Below are 22,950 nucleotides of genomic sequence, written 5' to 3'. Positions count from 1 at the left end.
CCGCGTAGGTACATCGAAGGTATAGGCAAGCGCCGTACGCGCTATCGGAAGCGTCGAAAAATCCATTCCATTCGGTCGAGATATAGTGTGCCGGTAACAATGCATTGCAACATTGCAATGGTTGTAATGTACCAGTTGATTGGACTATGGAATAAAATGAACATATTTCGATAAAAACGACATGTGCTATTTTTGGTGTCTCTGATTAAGTCGATTTGCCAAATTTCAGCTTTATATTTTATCAAAAAGTCATATAAATAATTAAGGTTATGCAAAAAATTTGCTCCCTTGCCCCAGTAGTAGCCGTCGTGTTCCAGTAGTGGATCAACGGATGGAAGCAGTTTTTAAAATGGATGTATAAAAATGAAGAAAAGCTCTAGAGATGATCTTTATGCTTCATTCTGAAGATATTTACTGCTGTTCCGAGGGTAGAATGTTAAACCTATGTAAAAATTTACCATTTTGTTTAAAATTCCTTGCATCATTCCCGAACGTCTACTACTGGAGCACTAGTGCAACTACTGGAACACGTGTACCAATAGTGGCTCAAGCGATTTTATGTTTAAAAATTAGTTTCATCACTCTTTTTATATTTTTTCCCATATAGTATAGGTTGAAATCTTTCTGTTGAAAAAAAAAAAGATCTCTGTTAAGGCTTTTCATTATTTTGTTATGATTTTTTATAGCTTAGGTAGTCCACTAATGGCACCGGCACCCTAGTGATAAATTCTAGGGAGCTAAGATTCCTACGATAGTTCAACCAGAAAGTTTGCAGGTTCACCGAGAGCGGATCATCCCAATTCGCATGCAATTTCCACAAAGTCTGGATGAAGATTTTAGCTACGACGACTACCTGTCCTATCAGTCCCAAGGGATCAAAGAGTTTGGACGCATCGGAACCCACAATTCGTTTTGTAATCTCCGACGCTGAATTCAACTTGGGCAACTTCACAAAGGTGCCTTTTGTCTGGCACTAGCGTCCCTTTTTACCGCGAAACAATTCCAAATTACGCGCTACTGTCCGACACCGCGATTGATCCGGTTCGAAGGACTCGAAGGACACTTTTTTGTTGGCAGTCAATGAACTACACTTTATTTCGCATAATGATAAACACTTTATTTTGGTAGCAAAATACAAGCGGGTTTATTCCGACCGAACACGATGGAGGTTTATTTTTAACCTTCCAGTCGTCGCGCGGTTTGCCACGGTCAGAACCACCGCGCTGCAGTTGTGAACGTAAAGCGAGGTTTTTTAACTGGTTTCTGTCCACTTTCACAAGCGTTGGTTCAGAATTGTCTGGACCAAAACACACGATCGAGAAACGATCGGTGCAACAAGCCTATTCCATATCACGTATAGGATATTGTACGCGTATTGCGCGTCTACAATGTAATTCATGTTTTGGTGGACGTGAACGACAACACAGTAGTGTTGCATTTCAACACGTTCAGTTTACGTTTGAACGAGGGATCAAGTATGCTTGAACAATGAGCAGCTCAAAAATTTGTACAAAACATGTTTGATAAACTCAAAGCCCTTTTGGAGTAGAACAGGATAAATCTGCTCATTAAGATTTGAAAAAAGCAAAACTAAGTGCTCATTGAATCGATTCAGTAGTTGCGATACTGCGAGCTGATGCCAGAGATTTGTAACTACACTCCCGTGCAAAAGTTTGGGTTCACCCCGTCAAAAACATACAAAAGTGTTCTGTCCATATCTCTGTGATTACACGTCCAATTGAAACTGTTTAAGCCGCATTCGAAAGGCAAAGAGTTATTCTTACTTCGTATGTATTTTTCCAAAAACTTTTTTTTAATTTTGTATACTAAATTTATACTTGAAGTTGTGACATTTTTCAAAAAACACACTGAAAATCATGTCTAATTTTCTCAGCATTGGGTCGTCAAAAATTTCAAATCAAAATGTCATTAGAATCGTAATCTTATATTTTTTGAAGAGCACTCATGAAATTTTTGCGGAAAAATCTGAAAAGTATTCAAAATCAATGAAACAGTCAGTCAAGTCATCGTACAAAAGTTTGGGTTCACCCCTCAGTATGATGCAAATCGTGCAAAAGTTTGGGTTCACCTGAACCACACGCACATCATTTTTGTCAATATCTCTGCCATTTTTCAACCGATTTTAATAGTTTAAAGCTTTTTCGAGCGCAAATAATGGCTCGTACATGATTGGTTTGAGTTTTCACAGATTTAAGTAAGTTCAGGTGAACCCAAACTTTTGCACGATACACCATACTGAGGGGTGAACCCAAACTTTTGCACGATGACTTGACTTACTGTTTCATTGATTTTGAATACTTTTCAGATTTTTCCGCAAAAATTTCATGAGAGCTCTTTAAAGAATATAAGATTACAATTCTAAAGACACTTTGTTTTAAAATTTTGGTCGATCCAATGCTGAGGAAATTAGTAATGTTTTTTTTTTAAAATGACATAACTTTAAGTACAAATTTAGAACACAAAGTTCAAAGAATGTTTTTGGAAAAATACATACGAAGTAAGAATAACTCTTTGCCTTTTGAATGCGGCTTAAAGAGTTTGAATTGGACGTGTAATCACAGAGATATGGACTGAACACTTTTGCATGTTTTTTAGGAGGTGGACCCAAACTTATGCACGGGAGTGTACATTAAAAGACATTTGGTTCACCCCGAGATGCTGATTCCACCCATCCGGGGATTTATGTATTGAATAAACATTGCAGAACTTCTCCATCAGAAGAAGTAAAATTATCATAAGGTAAGCGAATGTCGTTCACTTGGAGAATCTTAGATTTTGCAAGGATTTTGTTTAGTTGGCTGACTTCACTAAAACTGGAATATTTGAACAAAGGTTTTTTCAGCCGGATCGTTCAGAAGATCGAAGAGCCTTGAACGTCTCTGATCCAGCTGAACGGAATCTGTTCCAACTCCTTCTACATTGTTTCCTGAGTCTAGTCAGATCTGTATTCCACCATAGGTCCCTCTTGTAGCCTTCACAGACCACAGAAGACATGCTTCTTCAAATGCTTCCATAATGTAGTATCAACGGCATCATCCAAATACCTTAGATTTTCAATGGACTAAGAATATCCATGAGGTTTGGTCGCATCCAATTCAATATAGAGTTTCCAGTTTGTTGACCGAGGATTCGTAAAACAAAAGCAATGCCTGCAAAATTACATTTGAGTGTTCAAAGAAGTTGTAGCGATGATCAGATAATGCTTGCTCATCTAATACATGCCAATTCGTCAACTCGTGACTAATTCTGTCCCAGGTTCAGTGTTGAAAAGGAACTCAAATTTATGTTTCGAACCTTTTTAATGAATACTGCTACATCCTTCTGATTATTTATTACGAAAGTCGTGATGATATGTTTAAAAGGTACTTGAAACATTTTCTTGCGTTGTATTAGGCTTTCTTTTTAAAACAGTTAATATATTGAAAATTTCATGAGAAAATTGACTCGACATATTAAATTTATCTGCTGGCAACGCGTTAGCCTAATTTTTGTAACAACTGTCGAGAACTGCTTTGAATTTCTTTTTTACAAGCTTTTCCTCAAGAGCAAATGTTTTTCTGAAATTCCCAGAGATATTGAATTGAGTTTTCTAAGTTCACATACATTCCCATTGTCTACCCAGCAAGCTAAAAGTACCACCGAAATAAACGCCCACCAAACTTCAACACTCGTTTACCAGCATTCTTCCAAGATGGACAAAAATGCATCTTCCTCCAGATTAAAATGGTTCACCCAAACGGGATCTGTCTGCAATGCAATCACCTTTTTGGATGCCGGAGCTGGAAGGAGGATGAAGCAACGACGATAAATTCAACATGTCCCTCCCTCTGTCCATTGTGCATTTACGTTTTTTCACCTAACACTTTTCCGACCTGTGTGTTAGCAGTAAAATGGATTACTAGCTTACACGTATCCGGAATGGATGGTTAGATTTTTCTCAGCTCACACAATTCGAGCAGGTCCTTTATGCAGTAACAAGTGGACTTCTGGGTCACAAACTGCAATCGTATAGATCAGGGTTATTCAAACGGTGGTTCTCGGATCTTTAGGGAGCTGAGACGGCATCTCAAGGAGTCTGTGAAGCCCTTGACTAACAATTGGATGGGGCCTTCCTTAGCCGAGTGGTTAGAGTCCGCGGCTACAAAGCAAAGCCATGCTGAAGTATCTGGGTTCGATTCCCGGTTGGTCTAAGATCTTTTCATAATGGAAATTTCTTTGACTTCCCTGGGCATAGAGTATAATCGTACCTGCCACACGATATACGATTGCGAAAATGGCAACATAGGCAAAGAATGCTCTCAGTAAATAACTATGGAAGTGCTGTTAGAACACTACGCTGAGTAGCCGGCTCTGTCCCGGTGGGGACGTTAATGACAAGAAAAAAAAAGAAAAAAGGATTGAAAAAAAAAAAATTCTGAAATTATTCCAAATTATGAGGTAGAATTTTTATGCAATGTTTCACTTACATATGTAGTAGTGACTCTTGCGAAGATTTTTAATAAATGTCTGACAAGCGTTTCAAGAGATTGTGTTGAAATTTTAAGGAATTCTTCCGGCCGTGAATTGATTCATAATAGCCCATTAGCGAGTTTCATAAAATGTTCAAAGCAGTATCCAGAAGTGAGGCTTGATGGACACATAACCAACATTAACTACATTTCTAGGCAAGAATCTCATGCATTATGGGACTCCATAAACATTTACTAAAAGAATATTCATTTTTCAAGCGATGTCTATAAAACTTAAAAGGGGATCGTAGATTCAAAAAAGTTTGAGAACGGCTGGTATAGATGGCAATCGGTTTTCAAGGACGGTTGAGCACAGCACAGGATTGAGATACGATAGATGTAGTAACCGAATCCGAAATGGGAGAATAAGACTAGTGTAATCGAGTTGAGTGATTTGAATAATGGGTTCACAATGAGCTTTCAAAAGTTCGAATGTGATCGATTAGATTCGCTCTAAGCCGGAAGGTTAGTTTGTCTTTCAGGGAAAACACATTTGAATAATTGATTGTTTTGGTTTGATGCTCTTTTATTGTGTGATAGAGGACCTACAACAGATCCAATAATTTATCCATTTTGTTTTAATTTGCAGACATTAACCAGAGCGGAGAAATCGACCGCAAGGATTTCGAGCTGGCAATTAACGTAAGAGTCACAACCACAATTTAGAACCCAACCCCCGAATCACTCGTTAATATGAATCATTTTTCATCATTCCGACAGAAAATTTGTGAGCTGCGAGGCTGGCCGGAGGGACACGCCAAGAACAAGGAGACCCACGATGCCATGTTCAAGATCTGGGACGGTTTGCGAACGAAGGCCGACAAGGATAACGATGGCCAGGTAAGCAGGATTTTCCGAGGGACTAAATTTATTGGCGCTCAATGATGCGCACCATTTTCCGCATGATGCTACAGTTTGTAAAATGAATGGGATTTACAAGTTAACTAGGGTTTCAATGCTAGTAATGGACCCCTTAGTAGCTGAAATTCTTTCTAGACGCTTTTCCGCAATGATATCTCAGACGCATATACGTTTTGTGAAGTCTAACAACAAATTCAATGTCTTTACTTTATAGTACGTTTATGAAACATACAAAATCATTCGATTTTTCCAGCGAAATATGCATTTGAAAAACTGTTGTCCGGATGCCTATTATGGACCCTCCCGGGGTCCATAATAGGATTGTTTACAAATTTGACGTTGCGTATTATGGACCCTCCATTTGATTCCCATGTAATCCGGCTTGCTGCCGACGAGCCTATTATGGACCCACCTAGAAATGCGTATTATGGACCCTCTTGTGTGGTTTCATTTACAAAACTGTTCAAATATCTGTATTCATGCGTCTCAAACCAAATATTTTGCCTGAAACTGCTGACTAACAATGTAATCGAAGTTCCCCCGGTGGATTTTCATAGGAATAAAGTTGCTTTGAGTATTAATTTTATGTTTTTCTGTAGGGGGTCCATAATACGCAAAGGGTCCATAACCGGCATCGACTCCCTAATCTCGAGGTCGGGCCACTCGGCACGGAGACCCTAAACAATGATATTGTATCAAATTCGAAAAATGGACCGGTATCGAAATTAAGTGGTTTACCTATATCACAGACGGCGATTAACTTTTCACCTTTGTGACCGACTGAATTTTTCAATTGGTTTGATTTGTGTTATTATGTTTTCTTTGTTCCTCAATTGTACACTGAAACGGGTCAATTGAAAATTAGTTTGTATGGAATTTTGAAGTTTGATATCAAACAGACTACGAACCAGACTAGGGCTTTGAGAAAGCTAGTGTAAAACTATGTTAGCTAGACGCATATTAGCCTTGGTGATATAGGTCAGCAATGAACTCCGTGGGATCAGGTCTTGAAATCTATAAGCGTAACCTGGGGGATGCGAATTAAAAATCAACAAGCAGCCAGGCTGCTGTCCAACTAAAATTTTCGATAAGGCGAAGTTTGAAATTTGTACGTGTCGTTGATGATTGTTGCTAATTCATCTCACGATTAATAATCAAAGAAAATTAGTTGGTTTTGCACTGACACACCTGAAAAAGTATCAGCATACTTTATGCATGTTGGCGCGTACAGTGATACTTGTTCAAGTCTCACTAAACAATCAAGGCTGAGTTTTATTACTTTGAAATGTAAGCTGAAAAGTCATCATTGTTGCCAAAACGAATGACGGGCTACTTAGCCTTAAAATGATCTGAGTAAAATTGTATCTGAGAAATATACGGTCTTAGTTTCGTTACGCTAAATTTTTTTTATACAATTTAAGTAACACAAAGACTGGTAAGTGCTAAAGAAAAGTTGTGGCTGGTCCAAATGATTCATAAATCTTTTACAGCTGTTGTAAAAAGTGTTTCTAGTTAACATACGGTTAGAAACTTTCTTTTAAATCTATTAATTGGATGTATTGTCTGTATTGAACTGATGAAGCTTTGTGTGAAATATTTCAAGTGTGCACTTTGAGAAGAGATCGCAGCAGTCTGTGAGCGCGAGTGGACGTGAAAAAAATTCGGCTGTCATTTTTTGTGCAGTAAAAGTTTTAGAAAGAAATTATCTGGCCAGTGCTCTCTACATGAGTGTGATTTGTAGTGAATGGTGTTATCGGTGCAATTTAAGCTGTGCAGGACGAGTAGATCGGTTTTCGAAGAAGCAATGTGTTGTGGTGTGCCGTTCGGTTTCTTGCTAGGGAAATAATGCTACCTGAGCCTATCGGTTGGCGTACGTGGTAATACAAACCACTGTTGGAAATGGATTGGTCATCTTACCAGCTATACCCAATTGGGAGATCCGGTGAGTTTGTTCCAAATTATTAACAGAATATTGTTCGCAATAGTTGAATTTTGATAAGTGCCGCTGGAACGATTTGTTACTTTTTTTGTGATATGCATCGTCGGTTCGGGATCACGGATAATCGAATGGTTTGCGTGTGGGTGGAAATATGTTTTGAATTTGCCACTATTTCCACATTTTCACCGTTTCTGAGCGTTTAAACATAAAGAGGAGCTTTTTTTTCTTTTTTATTATTTTTTTTAGAATTGCCGCCATTTGTTCAATATAAGTTGGATACGTTTTTTTTGTTTCTAATGTTCAATTTTCGAATAGTCAAAAAAATAAACATTAGGTTTGTAGATCTTACGCGTAGCGGTTTTCTGTTTTTTCTGTTACCTTCTATTCTTTTCCTCCGATGACCCTTGAGGGATCGGTTCTGCTTTTAAATCATTAATATGCAGATACACACACTTTATTCGTCGCAAACATAATCATTTGAAACGGAAAGTACTATGCGGAATTTAATTAACCATATATCTTAAATACGATAAATATCTTCTCTTTGATTGCCGGCATTCAAAAGATTAAATTCAAAACGCTTAAACAATAAATGCCATGGGTTTATCGCTAGCTTTCAAAGCGAATCCTGACTTTTTTTTTCCTCTCCCAACCCCCACCTCCGTAGCACTTATGAGGGTGTCGCTGAGTCGGTGGCCTCTCATTAAGTAGGTGCTACATCAACATTTCCTTCCCCTATCCCAAGTTACGGTAAAGATGGGCGTGGCCAGGAATAGCGATATTTATGGTTTTGGTCTTCTTGTTTAAGATTGGATCAAGGAATATTCCCCATCCTTGTTCTTGAAAGCAGTCCGAATGAGATTATCAAAAAGAAACATAAATATTGCTAGTATCCAATCTACGAAGTATATCGTAACTACGCTAACGCTAACGCTAGTATTTTAAGTGTGCACTTTGAATGTGGTTTCCTGCGAGACAAGTAAACAAACGACAGTTAGCACTGGTGCACGGTGTACTATATTTAAGAAGGTGATATATTCCGAAAACTGACAGCTACTTGACGACGTCATTCCTATCCACCTCGAACAAATTTTCAAAAAAATTGATCTAGTGGTCCGGATGGTATATGGTACGATAGGAGTGACGTCACATGTTTTCAACCAAACTTGATGTTTACATCAGTGAAGAGCCTGCCTTGTTAATTTTTTATGCCGTGCACTGGTGGAAAAAATTGTGTTCAATTTGTACGACCTAAATGTTCGAATTCGCACCCCAGTAACCCGTGAATTTCTACAGGATTATGAACTAGATTGATTCCTATATGGACTAATTTAATTATATGCTACCAAGATTTGAGCTCAACGACCGTTCAAGATTATCCAAGAACTATTTTGAGTATAGGTAGTTATTGGTGCTTCAAAGGACCTTTCAGAACCCAGAAAACTAAGATGATACCCATACATGCTCAAATAGTTAGGTTCTATCATGTTTGGAAATCAACTACTCATTCGAGTACAGGCTTTTAGATCAACACACATAATCAGTAATCTCTCGAAGGCTTATGAACATAATTGGTCGGCGTTAAGTCAGAGGGAACCAAGTACAAAATCTGGGAAAATTGGATTATTCTTTCATTAGATGCGAAATTACTTTACCTCCATTTCATTTTGATCAGATTTGATGAATGCTGTATATTGTATATATAAATTTACTTTGAATTATCAATAAAAATCGATAAAAGTGTGCAATCAGAGTGGACCAAGTGCATATTACCATAACAGCGAAAATGATCAGTGCGCTGAGGAATGCGAAGAAATGAAACCATTTCAAGAGATTTGTCAGATTTGTCGACATCGAATGATTCTTCTACTCATCTATCAATTTAAATTCATAAACATTACTAAATTCGATGCATTTGATTTTGATTTTTGGTCATTTATCATATCTTGATGGATGGTCAAAAATTGCAACAAATTCTGTGCAGACAGAGCGGACCAAGTGTTTAAAAGCAATAAACTGATTGTTTATTGCTTTTTTTTATTCGATTTCAAAGTCCGATAGAAGTTCATGGTAGTTCTATGATGTATGTATGGCATGTCCTAGAACACGCTTGATGGACAAGTATATTTTGGTCGGTACTCAAGTTTTTCACTTAGTCCACTCTGACTGAACGCATATTTGAATATATCTGGTCTCCAATGCCCTGACTCTGCAAAACCAAGCTATCAAAATGCCACTAATGTCGGGATTGACGATATGGATTATTGAAGAATTTTCGAAGGGTCTTGATAATCTGTTTATCTTATAGGTATGCACCCAGTTTGACCATGCAAGCATTAAGTGATTGTTATTTTCCTAGAAATTGTTGAAAGTAATACGAAGACGTGTAGAAATATTGAACCAAAATTTTAACGAGGTCAAAAATTAGAGAGCGTTAGGCTCTAAGTCCATTTTTCTCAAAATATGAAAAATGTCACTTGGTCCACTCTGACTTAACGCCAACCAATTAATGTCATATTTTGAGTACAGCAGCTGGAACAGACCTTTGAATCGACTAGCGTATCAAGTGATCTTTCTGAGGATTATGCACAAGGTTGATACCTTTACTGGCTTATTTAATCATACTCTTACATGATTTGAGTGAAACGACTATTTATGGTTATCCAAAAATGTGTTGAGTACAGGTTATCAGATCTACGAAAGCAACGAGTGACATTTAAGATCCTTTTGAACTACACAGCTTAAAATATGTTGTAAATTAATTTTTATTTCAACGCAGACATTTGAAGAGTAAACGTCAGTTTCAAAGACCAATATCTTATTTTTTGTTTGTCTATTTCCAGTGGTGTAAAGGAAACCCTTTCTTTTTGTTCACCACCTGTGCTGTTAACGAGTCAAATACAATAAAAACTTAACTTGCAAAGCACTCTTAAATTCTACAAAACTCACAATACATACGGTTCCCAAACTCTAGACACCCCCTTTTAAAAACTGATTCTGATGTCGAGCAGTTGACCGCAGGAGAAAGCATATTATAATAAACCACACCTCGAATGAATAACGAGTTGAAATAGTACATTGAGTTATTGGGAGGGATCGTCGACAACAACTTTCGATTTTCATCATCTTATGAAGGAACACACAAGAGCGGTGAGCAAAGAAGTTTGAAATGGACAGCCGATGAAGTGCCGTTGCAAATGACTAACCCCGAGCAGAAGAAAATAACTACTGAATACCAAATTGAGGTATTCCATACCAGATAATTTCCAATACTACATACCTGAATGAGGTATGAATCAGCCCTGCATAAGAGGTAAAATACCTGAAATAATATCTCAAGCATATTCTACGAACAGCAAACTGATAACTAGATCAGGTATTGTAATACCTCAATAATACTTGATGGATTTTCATATAAAAACGAAATTTTTCAATTGTGGTTCAATACCTCCAGCAGACATCAATAGCTGTTTAATACCTCAATGAAGTATTTTTAATTGTTTTCAAGATTTTTTTCAATACCATTATAATACCAAATTGAGGTATTGATAACTGAACAATACCTAATTTTGGTATGATACCAAAAAATGGTATGCATAAGTTATTGGGGAGTTATTTGTTCCTCCTCGGGACGTGCGCATAGCGGTTCAGCCCATAAACAAAACGTACGCAGGAACGTAGTCTGTCCATTGAATAGGCGCAGGATCTGCCATGAAGTAGTTCGTCGAAAATTAAGTGTGGAAAAATGAGAGCTTTGAACAGTTTCAGACGCGTACTAATAGGAGCACCAGAAGAACAAGAATAAAGCGATCTGAGGCATGCGAGAATTTTCCCACATTGCTAATTCACAAGGCCTTCCCATTGCACGTCTGATTGAAAAGTGAATTCAAGATTGGCAGCACTTCTTGCCCACTCTATAGTCTGTCCATCCATACTGATAATAGGCAGCAACTCCGTTTGAACGATGTTCCTCCGACGATTCTTTACTAGCAATACTTTGCTTTTTGATTGGTTAACAAAAAGCTGATTTTGTTGAGACCATTCCGTGATTCTCTCGAGGTCCATATGCACCATATTGATAAGATCACGAGTACAGGGACCAAGGTGACAGATATACAACTATACATCGTCTGCATACAGTTGTATCGAACAGTACTTTAAGACGGTAGGCAAATCGTTGATATGAGAGCAGAACAATAATGGCACCGTACTATCAAATTGACATATTTCGTATTGAGGCAATTCAACGGAAATTTCTGCGCTTTGCTCTGCGACATCTCCCATGGAACGATCCAATTAACTTGCACAGATATGAAGATCGTTGCAAGTTAATCGGCTTAGAATTGTTGAGTGTTCGCCGTGAAGTTTCAAAAAATCTTTTTGTTTCCGACCTTCTCCAATCGAGAATAGATTGCGCTCAACTTTTATCTCTCCTCAATATAAATGTTCCATACCGTCAACTTCGACCGAACTCCTTCCTATTTTTGCGCGGTGCTCGCACAAACTACGGGCATCACGAACCATTTATAAGTATGTGCCGATCGTTCAACCGTTTTTTCAATGAATTTGATTTTCATCGTTCCCATCCAACTCTTCGTAAAAAAATCCATCTGGTTCTGGCAAGCTAGGTTTATATTAGTCATAGTTATTATGTAGATTTAAGTAATCTTTGTATCAGTTGGAAAAAAATGTAATAGTCTGTTGATACGAAAAGAAGAGGAGGTTTTGCGCCCATTTGAGAAAGAGCTCAATATAGCTGCAGTGTGGTAATGGCTAAGACCAAAGGTGCCATAGCGCCTCAAGAAAAGTCACCCGAGTTGCTGCGATCGATAATCGATGTACTCTTCCCGCATCATCCCACAAGCCCATAACCCCCAGCGCCGTATGCGGCAGATGAAGTTGCTCAATCGCAACTCCACAGTCAGACACTCAATTTTGTCCTTTGATTCCGATGACAAGCCGATACTGCGATAGCGACAGATAGCGATACTGCGATTGCTGTTCCTTGCGGAAAGCCAAGATTCAGTAAAACATGCAACCGATACTCTAGAATTACGCAGGAGTTCCTTCACTTCATTCAACTTGGATGAGACGCCTTGAAGAATCGATTCCGAGATGGCACAGCTTTAGATCTCGCTTATGTAAGTAGTCGCTGTAGAAGTCGTCACGGTCATTTCGTAGCGCAAACTGCAATATAATAAGATCATCGTTTTGGGTGCTCGGTCTCGATCTCAGTTCGTCGACAGATGGAATGGATCATTTCTGCAGATCTAAGTGTTTCCACATTGCGTTGAAATATGACGTCAGCTTTTCATCCTTGCGATACGGGATACCATTCACAACTAGCTCGTTCCTGTTTTGGAGATTGTCGGTATCCTGCGATATAACGTCCACTCATTCGTCGAGAGGACAGCGCGCATCTTTGTTGCTTTTGAGCTTAGCATAGCAGTCTGCCTTAGAGGAGTTGATGTCGTGAAGAACAGCTTCAAGTTTCCCATCTAGATCAGCGTTTACGGTGTCTATTTTTTCACTGATGTTGACACTAATTTCCTCGACCCGTGCTAATGTCTGCGCAAACTCATAGCTTGCATTACGGCCTCCAACGATAAAGGCTCGGGGATGTTATCAAAATCGCCATCCGATCGTATGCGCTTTGCAATGTTTTCGTTGCTCTTGCCACTTGGCTGAGTACGATGTAGTGACATTTTTGTTTTTTACTGTGTTTATATACGGCGGAAGTGGATAACACGTATACGACCGCGGAAGACACTCAGAACTTTACTGGGATTACTTCGAGGTATAACAAAAACGATTACATTTCACTAATGCGAATTTGCTAAGCTGAGTCACTATTCACAACACATACTACCGTCAGTGTTGCCCCCAGCCATGATTATCCAAAGGGATTCAAAATCATGTTTTATTTTCAGTTGAAAATCGAATGTTTTTTTATTCAAGTTTTCCATTGTGCTGTATCAACACAACACAACTTTAGTATACTTTCACAGTAGTCTTCAGATGACAATGCTTTGAAATCTTAGAAATCTTTTTTCTGTATTGAAGTTTGATTTTACCAAGTTATAAGTTCAACGACTCTCAGAGGTTATCGTAGAACTCTGATACGATTCGTCTTTCAGGACTTTATCGTCGGTGCTTCGACTGTATTTTCTTGTTGATATTGGATTGGCATTTCAGTTTTGACAAAATAAAAAACTGGTTACAACTATAATCAATTGGCTCTCTAAAATATAATAGTCAGCTTTACATTCACATACAAAATTATGTTCAGCCAAAATAAACTAAAAAAAAAATCACTGGTTATGCTTGTAGATTTGAGAAATTTATTGAAGTTCATGGATATCTGCTTCTCAGCTTAGTGTTCTTATGAGCACTTCCACAGTTATTAACTGGGAGCTTACTTTGCCAAAGTTGCCATTTTCGCATTCGTATATCGTGTGGAAGGCACAATGATATTTTATGCCAAGAAAAGTCAAGGAAATTTCCATTACAAAAAGATCCTGGACCGACTGGGAATCGAATCCAGACACCTTCAGCATGGCTTTGCTTTGTAGCCGTGGACTCAAACCACTCGACTAATGAATGCCCCTGTCTTCTGTCCTTATTCTTCCTTTTTTCTGTCCCAGTCTTTAAAAATAAAAATTTTCTTCTGGAAATCTGTCTAATCATCTTGTTCCATTCGCTCTCAAGATTCGGAAACGGAAGAAAACGAAACTGTCGGCATTCTTCTGATGCAGTCAGATGGAAGCTCCTCTTGTTCACTCACGAACAGTGAGAATAAATTTGCATTTGTTGCATTTCATCGTCACCGTTTAACTAGGAGAACTAGTAGTCCACAGGTGCTCGTGTGTGCCTGCTTGCAAAGTTTTCAAAGGGAAGTTCAAACAACGGAGGAGGTGGACAGGAGTAAAGTTTTGGCTTTCTCACCAAAAACTTCATTCTATGCAGAAGAACTTGAATGATGACACTGTAGACATGAGGATCCAAACTTGAGCGCAAAAGTAATTTTTGTTATGTATCAGTTTTTTAGGTTAGTGCAATTTAAAATATTAAGCAGGGTTATTTAACGGCACTGTACCGGTAAACGCGCAGCTATTCAACAAGATCTAGCTGGTGGTCGTAGTTTTGAATCCCACCGGTCTAGGATCCTTTCGGGTTGGGAATTTCCTCGACTTCCCAGGGCATAGAGTATTTTAGTACCTGCCACACGATATACACATACAAAAAAAAAAATGATCAAATGTCAGAGAAAGCTCTTAGCTGAGAAGCAGGCCCAGTGGAGACGCCAAAACAAAAATGAAGAAGGATTGTTTAACGAAAATAAATTTTCTGTGACCCATGTTTGAAGATCATTATTTTATCTGATCGTTATACGGTTCAACAAATTGAATTGTTAAAATTGTTTTGCCATCTAGTTTTTTTTTTGTTTTCCCAACTTTCGAAGAAGCCGATTTTAACTTTGAAAGAATCATTAAAATCCATTGGTTCTTACTCGAGCCAATTTGTGAAATAAAAACGCCATTCAATTGTATTTATATATGAGAAGGATTTCATCTAGCTTAAAATGTTCATTTTACCGATACCAGATATCGATGTAGAACAAAAATTCATGGCTCTATAACTCTATAAAAAAATGGAATGAAGTATTGAGTAATGAAGAGTATACTGTATTTTATTCTTTCAAGTACGCCATTCCCAAAGCTTGTTAATCTCTGACAACACAAAATTCGATTTAATTCCATTGGCCATCGCATTTTGTAATATGAGATATTATGCATTGAAATACCATTTGTCTATGTCATTTTAATAGCTTTTAGCTAAAAGGAACGTAACATCATACATCAGAAAATTTTGGTCCGAGCTGGATGGATCAAAATGGCATTAATTGAAGAAAGTGATGACATGTTGCTATTCAGAACAGAAAGGTTAGCGATAACGTGAGTAACCTGGCATATTGCTTTATTGACATCTTTCAGTGGACACGTTTTCCCGTTTCTGCACGTTTCTCGAGTGAAATCGTAAAAAAGTTTTTTTTTAACAAGATTTACTTCATTTGATCTCTCTGTTGGTGAACGAGACCTCGTTCAACAACCGATATGGAGCTGTTTACGTAAGTTTTCCTTAGTCGGCCAGCCTTCTCTACCGACCACGGAATAGCTTCGATTGGCAGCACAACTTTTGGGTGCTGCTATGAAATTAGTTGGTTGTGGAAAAAACCGGCATTTATATCTTCCTTCGTGCATGTTTGTTCTGTTCCCAACACACGCTGTGATACCAACCGGTCGATAGATGATGAATATTACTTTCCAGACTTCAATGAGAAAAACGTAGCCTTGATGTATGAGCTATAATATGGTCATGGGTGGATAGTTCGTAACTCTAGTCAGTATAAACGAAAGGATAAAAGGTTCTTTTGAAATTAGTTCGCCATGTGAGCTGCTGTAGCGGAAATTGAGTAGATTCGTGATCTAATGCAGTATGCAAAAAAGGTTGTTCAATCAATGGATATTAAATAATTTATATGCAAACAGGGTCAATTATAACTCAATGTATTGGAATACAGCAGATACCAATGGAGGTTCAGTTCTTTGTTTACCAATTAAATGCATTGCAGTGATTAATTTGAATCAAAAGTTGATCAGTGAATGATGTATGATTAATTTTCAGAATTTTCTTTAATGAGTACATTGCCATTAATCGTATATCAATACAATATGCAAAAAGTATGCATTAAAATTAACATTACGTTGTTATGTATCAATTCATTTAAATGTAAGTTCCGTAAAACGGGGAACGCCAATAGAACAGGAATGAAAATATAAGACACAAGATAAACTAAAATAAGAATTAATATCAACATTCATTGCATCATCATCTGTATTATATCTTGAAGAAACAGAAATACTTGAGATTAGCAGGTTCTGATAATTGTAATACTAAACTAATGCCTTTTTTATGTTTTTTGGTTTACTGGAGTATACAATTAATACCAATCGTAAGTAACCATCGTCAGACATTCAGCATTATGATGAAATTTCATACTACTCAAGACTTTATGGACGGTGCATCATATACACACCTTTCGATATCAAATGAAGATAAACCTGAAATCCTTGTCCTCGTAGGAACATTGGTGCTTAGTTGCTTTTTATAGTCTGATGAAAGCTCACCATAAACCAAAAACCAGGAAACATTACGAGCTGTTTCAATAGTTTTAGTGCTGCTGCAGTCGTTAACTTTCTGCGAACATAAAACACAATGCACACAAGCCTTGGTACAGTCACCTCAATGCAGCTTATGAAATTGAAGCTATCTTATCTCTTTTCTTCGACTCTCTGCAGTTACGAACCATATAGGACGGAAGTTTTCCCTCAATTTAGATTTCTATAAGCTTTTCAGCAGTTATTAGATGAGAGATTTGTTTTTTGTATTTCTATGCTACGGGTTTATAAATTTAAACATACGTTCGTGAATATATTGTTTAATTGGGCAAGCACGAGGATACATGCCTTTGAGTAGCTTTGAATCCAACAACCTACAGCATGGTCTGTGATAACCAACTGCGCAAGAGGAGGCTCCAAGGTATATACAAACGACATCTGTAGTTATTGTTACGACATGCTCTTTAGTGCTCGTCAACAGTCGTACATTAGATTGAAAAATATGTTTTATTATACTAAAAAAATCTGTTGTCAATATCAATGGTACTTTCACTAATTCATATTCTATTTTCTTTTTACAGGTCTCTGTAGATGAGTGGTGCAATATGTGGGACGCTTATGCCAAAAACCCAAACGCCGTCCTAGATTGGCAAGTGCGGTGAGTGTTGAAGATAAATGTTTATGAGTTGATTTAAATTTCGTTTGTTTTATTTCGTGAGCGCCACCACAATCCAGATCAATAATAGGATCAGAACATAATAATGTTTGATTTTACAGCCTTCCAATACGGTTGTGAAATAAAAACTTGGGTGCGAACCAACTCTACCGAATTTGGGGAAGCAAAACGGCAATAGCTCGCGAAAAAGGTCAACCCTTAAATTTTTAATTAATTATTATTAGCGGAAGATACGTGCTATGGTGGTTATTTTCCATGGTTTGGAACGGCGTCTCTTCTAAATGAGTAGAAGATGTTTAACCCTCATAGGTCCATGTCGCTTATAGATACCGTTTTGATTCATATTACGGACAGCTTCAAATTCCGGACACTCTCGTTTGTATGGGAAACATTTCACACGAAATGTTTCAATTTTCGCCGTCCAAAAGATCTCATTTTTGAAGCTCGTTTTATTAGGTGTTTTCCATAAATATCATTGCAAATTTATAAAGCCCAACTACCTTACCGTGAGGGAGCGTCCGGAATAAGAATCATGAAAAGGCCACACGTTTTGATTTATTTAAAATTATTCAAGTTGCGGACGCGTATTCTTTACCCACCATCCGAAAGTTAAGGGCTTCCGACGCTCGATAACGTTAAAAAATTATACAGAATGATTTATTTTGTATGGTCCAAGCTGGGTTATACTTCACTGAGGCCTTAAGTGTCCGTAATATGAAGCAAAACGGTATATACAGCATATAAATTGTTTAAACTTTTATTCAACACTAATACAGTGGGATTCTGTTCTTGGCACTAATTCAACATTTTTCTGTTGCCAAAAACGGAGCCGTCCTAAAACTGGAACCCATGTTTTCTATTTTATGTTTCAATAATTATTTTTTAGAATATCATTGAAATGTTTTTGCAAAATCCTTATGAATCCATATGATGGCCAGACTTTGAAACGGTCCGTTTCAAGCATATTTCCGTAGAATAGAACAATGCTATGGATATTTGCACTCGTAATGTGAATTTTGACAGACGATCTACATAATTTTTATATGATTAATGTGTATAATTTGTATGTAAGGGCGATGTAGGAGCAATAATGGCAAAAGTGACCTTTATTCAAGAATTGGACATTCCCTTTATACTGTTGTTAGAGACAAGACTGATTCGGGCACCGATCTTTCAGCAGGGCAAATAAAAATCTGATTTGCCGCATGCTACTTTATACGTTACTGAGCATTTTAATATATATATTCACATTTTTCGAATCACCATCGAACAATAACATCTGATTAAACGCCCTTATGTATGCAACGTATTTGCAAGCAAGATTGCGCATGCGTGCGCGCGAACGACTAACGCCGAGATCAGGTGGAGCGTTTTACCCCGCAAAAAATAAAAATGCAGATAAGCAAGCATTTTATAGAAATTGATTTATTAACTCCAGAAAAAAAATGGATGGCTTTTTCTACTTTTTGATAGAAAACATGTTTGTCTATGAGATAGTGAATAAAAAAAGGCTTATAATAATGTTCTTCATCCCTTAGAGGGCGCGCTTTACCCCCAGTTACCCTACCAAGCTACAAAGTCAGGTGAACAAACATCATCCAGGTCACATTTTTAAGCTCTGAAAAAAGGCCGAAGGCTTTGTTAGCGTGGATGCTGTCACAGATTAATAGCACAACATGTCGTTCATCTACATCAGTTGGCATCCGTGGTCAAAGATTTTCTGAAAACAGCGGTGATGGCTTTGGCTTCGGACGGCATCTTCTCTCGGTCGGTTGACGGTCAGTTTGATTTGTGTGCAGCAAGAAAAACGGGCGGATCCTTCGCTATCGCTGTCTGTGCCTGAGAAGCACGCCCGGTCAGAGCAGCCGATCTGTTGCCTGCTGAGATGCGATCCAAGCGGAGAGTGGAAAACAAATGACGTCAACTTTTCTCTAGTACCCCTATTTATAGATTTGGTTGAAATCAACGTTCTCTTTTAAAACAGTTATTAAACTATTTGGACAGGTCTGTGGGATTTAGTAAGTAAACAACATGAACCTTTGATGTCTTGTCTTTCAATTGAGGTACTAATCAAGGAATTTCGTTAAGCCAGCAAAAAGTTATAAACGTTCAACATATTTCATGCCAACGTAACGCCCTTGGTATTGAAATTCCAATTTCACTCTTGTATAGAGAAGAAAGACGTAGTCCTACGTCAAAAAATGTAATACATAAATTGTTTCTAAATCAGAGCTTATGCCGATGCTCACAATGACGAACCATTCATAGTTTGTGGAAAAATCTTATTTACGTCCCAACGTTGTAACGATTAAATGTGCGGTCATATATATTTTATAGATTAGAAACAAAAGAATGAAATGAGCTCACCAAATGATCCGTCATCCTTGACTGAGCACCCACAATCTACTTTCAGCTTCATTCGTTTGCCCGGCTATATAAAAGCACTCAGTTAAAAAAAGGGACGGGACCCGAGGAAAGACAAACTGAGATTGCTCGGGCTTTCTCCACTCACTGCCCGGCAAAAAGAACGCGCAACCCGAGAGGGAAAAACAAGCTGTCGATTGCTCAAATTTTCTCGACGCACTGCCCGGCTGAAAAGCCTCATAAGGCCGCTATTAAAACATAGAATCCTAAAAAGGTTCTCCAGGATAGTCCCAGCTCAGAAACTCCTAGTCTCAGCTAGGGATTCTCAGGATCTCGTAAGAATCATTTTGAATATTAAGTGTGGCTCGTATCCATGATATTTTACTCCAGTCAGAGCACCATTAGTATAGAATGTAAGAAAAACGAATGTCATACAGAATCTTTACTGGCTTCTGTTTTGACCCATCATATTATTTCACTTATTTCACAATATTGATAGATTTTTCTCATATTTTGGAATAATTTTAAATAAAAAAGCGACATAACATGTAAGCCCGGAAATGAAACCGGTGGGTCATCAATTTATGTGGGAATATATAAGTTGAGTTTTGGAATCTTCAGGAGAATCGGAGATGAACAAGCCATAGGGCTGAAAATCTCCTTAATAGAGATAATAATAATAATAAATCTTCAGGAGAAATCTTCCAATTTTGCAAAGAAGAATAAGATATATCCAAACTTTTTTGCAATCTACTACAGGTGACAAACAGGCTTCGTTCTTTAATGGAGGGGCCTAGTTGATCCGCAAACACGGAGTTTTGACATCACATCAGGTTAGTCAGATGTGAAAATATTACATAATATTGGTCCCAAAATGCTGCCTTGAGGAACATCTGCTCTTACAGTAAGTCTTGAAGACTTGGAGCTCTGATAATAAGCCTGAAGTGTACGATTTGTTAGATAACCTAGGATTATTCTAACAATGTATGTCGGAAAATTGTTTTCTTTTTTTAATTTTAAATTCAAACCTACACGAACACGAACACTGTCGAATGTTTTTTCTATGTCTAGAAGAGTTGATGTGAACTATCATTCTATTCAAAATGACTTTTTCAAAATGTTTACTGATGAAGGAAAGTATGCTGATTGGACGAAAGCTAGAAGATTCTGCAAGATAAAATTAAAATTGGTACAATCTTGGCGTTTTTCCATTTGACAGGAAAATATGCCAACTGAAAACATTTGTTAAATGTATCAATCAAAGAGATAAGCTTCTCTCTGGTAGTTTCTTGAAGAGGATTTAAAAATAGCATCATGGCCAGTTTCTTTCAATATTCCAGTCAGCGCGTAAACAATTCAAAGTGGAGCTTATAGGATTGAGAATCGCTTCATGGGATATTTGAAATGTAACAGGGACATGATCAGAATCAAAATCAATATGAGTAATCAGTTGACTACAATGGTGACTAGAATCGGTTAAGACCAAATCTATCGTAAAAAGGTTTTTCTCGAAGAGGAAACATAATTAGGGCTAACAGGGTATTGAATTGAGAAATATCCTGAAGAGCATTCTTCAAATGAGGTTATGCCGTTGTAATTGCTCTACGAATTATTCCATGAGCGATTAAAGTTGAGTTAGGCATTAAAGTCACCAATGACGAATTTTATTGACTTATTGCGAGTCAATTTTCGCTTGTTAGTTTGAAGCAGATTATTCTACTACCCACGGCATTGAAAAGGCATGGAAGTGAATTTACCAAGCAGCTATGGAAGTGAATTTACCATGCTGTGGTTCAAAAGAAACACCCAAAGTTACAACAACTTCAGTTTCAAATGACGAGATAAGGTGATGTTTTATACTATGAATGATGATTGCAACTCCCCCACATGTTCCATCTAGTCGACCATTATGATAAATTAAAAAGTTTGGAATTCTTTTGAGATGGGATACAGGTTTTTAATAAGTTTCAGTAATAACATTTCTGAAAAAAAAACCATTTGCCTATACATTTGAAGATATAGCAAATCATTAAATAAATCTTGAAATTCCGTGCTGATTTTCTGAAGAGTGTATAAATTCTCCCAACAAGCAGAACAGGTACCTTTAAGGGTTCAAACGAAGATAAGCATGCGGATTGGGTGTGCTCTTTCAAACCTCACTGTGTCAATAGACGACAGAAAGACGTTCTCGTACATATTTGGTTAGCATGTCGAGGGTGCCGCAACCGTTTCATCCCGCAATATCGGGTTCGCTTGTACCTACTGGGCTGAAGTACAATAAAACGGCTTTTATTAGCTTTACATAAATTGTTTCCTGGTGGGGATGAGGACATTTTCTGCGTAATGCGAAGCTCTTCCCGCCGCAGATACAGATTTTTGCGGTTATATACGCTTGATTCAACGTCACTTGTGGAGTGTAAGGTAAACAGACAAGTATAATAAATTTAAATTGATTTACTTTCGGAAGTAGGGTAGCTTTGAAGTAGATATAGTATTGAGTCCATGCTTACTAGACTCGATTTTGAGTTCAGTACCTAGATGACATTGAAGACTGCCTGACAGTTTAGCTTGTAATACGCGTATCTATCGAAAGATAGAGGCAGATCTCCCATAATGCAAAAGAGCACCCAATACATGACATCGTTGGAAAATGGAGAAATTATAATGTTTTGGGTAAGTGTTCCCTTAGTTGTGCGTGTTCCTATAGTTGCAGTAGTGCCGTTTTCACTGATTTTAATACATTAGCCACAGAACCGACACTGCCAATTAACGTATTGGGTTGTTGATATACGGATTAATTAAAAAGAGCATGCAAATTGCTTTAAAACTGATGAAATATCACTAAAATTGCTAAAACTTTTCTTACTTGTACCAATAGTTGCGGTAAAGTGTTCCTATAGTGGAGGATCCCATAAGAAACCCACGGATACCGCAACTATAGGAACACAAATTAAAAATATACCGCAACTAAAGGCACAGTGTACCAGTGGAGGTATTGTTTTTCACTGAAATGCCGTGGATTACTGCGATGAAATCATTTTTTCATTAAGTCAATGGTCGTTACTTCCCGTTACAACATTAACATGTACATTAATTGCGCTTCTTGAATTTTAGCTCTCAAATGAAAATCAATCGAGCTTAGTACCTCCACTTTTGGTACATCTACCCTAATTCCAACACGAATGCACTCAGGTGTAAAGTGTCGTAAATACACAATCTATTAATCAATCTATAATGAATAAAAAAACGACGTATCTTCTTATATTTGAACTTAATTATCAATGCCCGAAGATCATAAGAGAGTAATTGTTTTATTTTTATCAATGAGATGTTTAGCCCTGGACTAGATTATATCAGGACCAACGGCTATTGTAAAAGTATATTCAAATACAATTTTGCTTG

The 22,950-nt window shown here is 37.6% G+C and overlaps 1 protein-coding gene across 1 annotated transcript in view; it reads left to right on the top strand.

The window, feature by feature from the left end:
* Positions 1–22,950, top strand: part of LOC5573874 (calexcitin-1) — a 160,674-nt gene that overhangs the window by 119,121 nt on the left and 18,603 nt on the right. Inside the window, exons 3-5 of the mRNA XM_001654857.2 lie at positions 5,119–5,171; positions 5,250–5,369; positions 17,090–17,166. Of these exons, the coding sequence (XP_001654907.2) occupies positions 5,119–5,171; positions 5,250–5,369; positions 17,090–17,166 (250 nt within the window). The remainder of the gene's footprint in view (positions 1–5,118; positions 5,172–5,249; positions 5,370–17,089; positions 17,167–22,950) is intronic.

The sequence above is a fragment of the Aedes aegypti genome, chromosome 1, assembly GCF_002204515.2.
Source record: "Aedes aegypti strain LVP_AGWG chromosome 1, AaegL5.0 Primary Assembly, whole genome shotgun sequence".
Classification (NCBI taxonomy): Eukaryota; Metazoa; Arthropoda; class Insecta; order Diptera; family Culicidae; genus Aedes; species Aedes aegypti.
This window is presented reverse-complemented; position numbering and strand designations above follow the sequence as displayed.